The 6,186-nt window shown below is 31.0% G+C and overlaps 1 protein-coding gene across 1 annotated transcript; it reads right to left on the bottom strand.

Moving 5' to 3' along the window:
- Positions 1–553: 553 nt before the first annotated feature.
- On the bottom strand, positions 554–742 carry K444DRAFT_519640 (uncharacterized protein; the record flags this gene model as incomplete). The annotated part of the gene is made up of 1 exon (XM_024873971.1): positions 554–742. A coding segment is annotated over one exon (189 nt), but the record flags the coding sequence as incomplete, so codon positions are not given.
- Between the last annotated feature and the right edge of the window lie 5,444 nt (positions 743–6,186).

Here is a 6,186-nt window from a genome sequence, read left to right as displayed (position 1 = left end):
ACTATTTATCAAGCTGTTCATCGAAGCTAGAGATATCAATATCGAGTTTGTGATGCGTGTACCGACTTGTGGTAAGTTGGGTGACCTCCGCCCGAGATATAGTAGTACGAGGGCGAGCCCGAGAAAGAATTCTCAATACCTGCCTGAGCCAGGCAATCTCATCCGTAATATCGGAGCAATATTAGGTTATATCGGATACATCTTACTTTTGGGGTACTTTGAAGTCATCTCGTCTCTATAGCATCTTGTATTTATATAATACTATTTATAATAATTAATATAATATATTTTGAGGGTATTTATTTAATTATTATACTTGATTCCGTCCTTTAATTATCTGACTGTAATTTACAAATATTAGCTCCGTTATTATAATCTCTATCTACTGCCCCTCTTCCGCCCTGACCTTTTACTCTACCCGCTCTAGTCTAGTATAATACTTGAGATTTCTATGCCCTGCTTCTATATTATACGGAAGCAGGTTTACCGGTACCGGATATAATAGTTACTAACTCCCCGTTAGTTGCGCCCTTTATAACCTTCAAAACTAGGGCTAGTAATTTACGATTTGCTCTTTGGACGGCGGCCAGGACTTGAGATTAATAGAATTATACATAAAGTAATAACTAGTCCGACGGTTACGGATAATAAGGGCTATATTAATATTACAGAACTCTACCAGGTTATAGGCCTTATTAATTAAGGTAGACTTCCGCCTGCTTAACCTTTTACTTCTTCTTTTAGGTAGCTTAATAGCTATAATATAAGAGATTATTCTTTAAATATTAAGAGAATAAGGCATATAGTTCTTTAAATAGTCTAAGCTTATATATCTAATACCGGAAAATCTATAATAGAATATATAGAATAAATATATTTAAAATACTAAAAGTTAGGATTCGGTAGCTAGGAGAAGTTAAAAATAGAAAGTATATTCTTAATACGGATTTGCGACCTGTGTATTTTCGAAAGATAAGGGAATAGTCCGCTTATTACTTTCGAGGAAAGGAAAATAGATAAGCGGTTCTATTTTTTAATTTCCAGGTAAGATCTTTTCTTTAGCTAGTATTATAGGTATATACTTAATATAGTAGTAATAAGAAGCAAATAGCAAATACTTATTAGTCAAAAATAGTATTCTGCCAGATATATATATAGCTAATTACGTTTTAAAGAAAATAATATAATGTTTTTTTCTATATATCTTAATTAGCTTTTCTAAAGTTAGATATATGATTTCCTTTATAAGCAAGGCAGTAATTATATAATTACTTGCCTTACCTTAGTATTTAGAGAACTAATATTAGATAATATTTTCCTTTTCCTAGAGGCTTACTAGTAGATTTCTACTAGTTTTATAAATGCCCTTTAAACCTGGAGAGCTTCCCAAGGCTAGTAGATTTCTGCTAGTCTTATAGATATTTCTTTAAACTTGTGGGAGCTTTTATAAAACTAGTAGAAATCTACTAGCCTTAGGAGCTCGCTAAATTTTAAGGCATATTTATATAACTAGTAGAAATTAACTAGCCTTAGGAAGCTTACTAATTTTTAAGGCATATTCGTAAGACTAATAGAAATCTACTAGCCTTAGAGCTTACTAAGTCCCTTAATATTATTATATAATATTAATTTTTATTATATATTATAGGGCTACTATATTTATAGAAGGATATAGTAGGGCTCTTATATACTTGGTATTTATATATTTCTTAGTTTCTATATAATATTTGGTTTATATATTTTATATATTTACTAGGGTACTATAGAAGGGAAACTATAATAAGATAAAAACTTATATAAAGTATACTAGAGTACAAAACGTAACTTAATAGTAAAATAATAAATTAAAAGTATAAATAGTAAAGTATAAATAGTATATAGTATATAAAAGCTCAATTAATTAAATACTTATAAAGAATTATTCTTTAAGTCTATAGAAAAACTAGCTTTCTTATATAATTTCTATAAGTTATATATAAAAGGCTATAGCCTTTACTATATAACCTAAATCTTAAAACCGCTAAAATAATATAATTTTTAATAAGTATGGCCTGCTATATTATATCTGACTTCCTATTTATTTATACTTGTTTCCTAAGTACTAAAAATAATAGAAAAATTCTATTTAGAGTCCGAAATAATAAAATATTTAGGATCCTCCTCTATTAGTTAATCTAATTTCTTTTTTATATACCTAAAATAAGACTTATTACCCTTAAATAATCTTATTTTATACTTCCGAACTTGCTTAAAAGTAATCCGAATCCGCTTAGCCGCATTCTTATATTAAATCTAATATAGTTCTCTATATTAATTAGTATCTGCCTTTAACTATTACTTAATTTCTACCTTTACTACTAGATATTAAGGAGGCTTATTATAGCAAATTATATTATAAATCGCACTAATATACTTTAAACGGATAGCTTCTTTAAATTTCGTATTATTTATAGTATCCTTAAATTAACTTTTAATAAAAGGGGAAAGCTCTAGATAAGAGGCTTTAATAACCTTATAGAAGACTTTATTTTCGTATATTTTATTCTTAATAGTAACTAGACTTATTAGAATTATAGTAAAAAGCCTATTAAGTAGCAAATTATTATTAAGCTATCCTTTAACTTATATATTATTCAAGAATTAATACTTTCCTATAATTCTAGACTTATAGATTATCTAGCTAAAGGTATTTATTTATTTAGTTAAATAGACTATATTCGGAGTCTTTTCTTCTACTACTTTTAGTAAATACTTGCCTAATTCCTTAGCTACTTCCGGCTCAAATTTATTAGAAATAGAGAAGTAATTAATATCTTTAAAGAATTTCTTACTAAAGGTAGTAGCCTTCTTATAGTCTATAAGGAAAATATAGCTAATATTCCGATATTCTTTACTAAGGTAAAATTCGCTATTTAAAGCTTTAGTAATAGCCAGATTTTTAGTATTACCTTTATACTAATTATAATTAATATTTCTAGAAGTAAAGTATTAGGCTAGCTAATAGTAAATAACTAGGTAAATAAGATACTTGTTCAATACTTTATAGAATCCGAGCTATATTAATAGATCTGCTATTAAAAGTTAAGAGGCTAAGGTAAAGTAGCTATTACCTAGATCTTTATATATTAATATATTATCTTTTTAGAAATAGAACTATAGTATTTCTATTTCCTCTATTAAGAACTCTCGAATACTAAGCTTCTTAATTCATTTTAGGTAATTCTTCTTATAAATATAACTATTTATATTTAGATTAATAATACTAGACTCAGAAATAGAAACTATAGTATTAAATTAAAGCTATAGATTAGAACGGAATTAATTAGAAATATAGTACTTGTATTTATATTACTTAATTTCCTAGGTCTTAAAAAAGAAATCCTATATTTCCTTATTTACTTAAGTAACGGAAATATACTTCTTGCCTTTAGTAACTTTATAGATTTTAGTAACTAGCTTTAGAGTATTCTTAATATCTTATATATTAATAGAGAGAATATTAGTAAGTTACTAAGTATATACTATATAGAGAGCTTTAAGGAATCCGTTATTAATCCTATAATATTCTTGCTTATAGATAGGTCCTAAAATACTATTATATATTTCTTTAAAGATATACTTATTCTATTAAGCAAGTATTAACTTCTATTTAACTAGTATTTTATAAATATACTAAATATCTTTATTAAGTTTTCTGAACTTAATATTTTTAGTCTTTTACTTCTTAGTTCTAGATATAATTATAGGAGTTTTTCTAGATAATATCTTTTTCTTTAAAGTAGAGAATTCTTTCTTGCTTTTCTCTATTTTACTAACCTTATACTTAGTCTAATACTTAGATCTCTACTATTTATTAGAAGTCTTAGGCTTAGTTTACTTTCTATTCTTACTAGGTTCTTCTTATCTAGTTATACTAGTTCCGCTAGCTTTACTAATAGTTTTCTTACTAGGCTCTATTAAATTAGCCCTATTTTTCTTAGCTAGATCTAGTTAAGTTAAAGCAGAAATTATAATAGAAGTCTATTCTTTAGGCTTATTTCGGAAAGCAGGAAAAGGCTTATTACTATAAACTCCCTTAATTAGAATTCCGGAAGTATTAAAGATATACTATCTAGCCTTAAGATTATTAGCTAATAGTATAGTAGGGATTTTACCCCTATTAGTTACGTGGTTCTGTCATGTGACTTCCGGACGTCCATAGTCCGCAGTCTGCTTATATTACCCCTCTCTCCTTCTTAGTTCTTAGAAATCAATTAACCTTTACTCTCTAATTCTACGTCTCACTCGTACGCTGTAATCCCACGCTATAGAAGCCCATTCTACTATCTATATTACTACTTGTTTTATATCCCTATTATAGTAGCGACCCAGGGAAGATTACGTTCTGGAGCTCTATTATTATATATCTCCCTTATAGTCGTAGGATTACAATTCAAGCTTTAATTACATTATTCGTACGACGATAATAACCTCTCCTATTTGGTTCAAGACTCTCTCTTTTACTTACTTTTACGACTACCTCCAAGCGTACCGCATTTTAGCTAATTCTACGGATACCGTAATCTTGTCTTCTTTTCTCTACTTCTTTGCTCTCTTGCCAAGCTTCAAGTATTACGATTCAAGCTTTAATTACGTTATTCGTACGATAGTAACGATATCCCTGTTTGGTTTAAGACTCTCTCTTTTACTTACTTTCACGACTACCTTCAAGCATACCGAGCTTTAGCTAATTCCACGGACGCCGTAATCTCGTCTTCTCTGTTTCTCTATTCTCTGCCAAGCTTTAGCTTTACGATTCAGGCTTCAATTCCATTATTTCGTACGAGAACGAGGTCCTTCCTTAGCTTAAGACTCTCCTCTTACGACTGAATTTCAATTGCTTTATAACTGCTTTATATTCGCTTCGATTTTCCGCTAATTCTACGGACGATATAATCTCGATTCTCTCGTCTTCTTTCCGCTTCTCTGTTCTCTGCCAAGCTTTTAGCTTTAGGATTCAGCCCCAATTACATTAATTTCATACGATAACGACGTCCTTTATTGGTTCAAGACTCTCCTCTTACGGCTGAATTACTACTGCTTTGCATTCGCTTCAATTTCCATTGATTCTACCGATTATATAATATCTATTTCTCCTCCTGTCGACTTCGCCTCTCCCCCTTTATTTATAAAGCTAGATGCTTTATAAGTCTCTCGCTCTTACTTTCAATATATTAATAAGCTCGTATAATATGGGGATCCTTCCGATTCCGATATCCAAAGCTTGCTTGCCTATTACAAAGAACTACTCCGGTAAGAGCTCAATTATATATACCTTGGAATCATATCTTTTACGGTTCCTTTCCCTCCTTCGCATCTCTTACCAGATTGGCTATATAATATTAAGACCCCTTTGCTTTTGCCTTTAGCTTCTCCTGCTATGCAATTACGAGAGTATGAGTCTCTATTCCAGGCGGACGAAGAGGAAGAGATGCCAGTATAGGTAGATCAAGTGGTGGCATATATGGTATACAAATCTGGGGCTATATGGTAGGCATAAGTGGTCAATTCTATACGATTTTGACGATTTTCGACCCTCCTTTACCTCCCTCTTATTCGATTTACGGTTCCCTCTCCGATTTATAAACCCTTCTCTCCTTTAATTCCCCTTATACTTTTAACTTCCGATTCGCTTCCCTTTTACATACGATTTCGGCAGTTTCGACACTCCTTTACCCTCTCCCTTATTCGATTCCAAGTCCAGTGATTTCTGTGGTTACTATAGCAGTTACAGAGGTTTCTGGTACATACTTCACTTTACGCTTCCCTCTTTGACTTACGGTTCCCTTTTCCGATTTTCGAACCTCCCCCTACCTTCTCCAAGACCAGTAATGCCTGCATTACGGCTATAATAGCAGAGGTACTGGTATAGATATTTCGTACGATTTTGGGTGCTCTTAGTGGGTGCTTTACATAGTGCTTTGGATACGATTCGTATGATACGAAATGGTGTATTTCCTTGTACTTTGGGTACGATTTAGTATTAAAGAGTATCTCCTTATACTTTGGGTACGTTTAGTATTAACGAGTATTTCCTTGTACTTTGGGTACGTTTAGTGTCAATGAGTGTCTCCTTGTGCTTTGGGCACGTTTAGCGTCAAAGAGAGAGAGTATATGGCTACTAGTACTTTGGGTGCGATTCGTATA

The sequence above is a fragment of the Hyaloscypha bicolor genome (genome assembly GCF_002865645.1).
Source record: "Hyaloscypha bicolor E unplaced genomic scaffold K444scaffold_17, whole genome shotgun sequence".
Taxonomy (NCBI): domain Eukaryota; kingdom Fungi; phylum Ascomycota; class Leotiomycetes; order Helotiales; family Hyaloscyphaceae; genus Hyaloscypha; species Hyaloscypha bicolor.
This window is presented reverse-complemented; position numbering and strand designations above follow the sequence as displayed.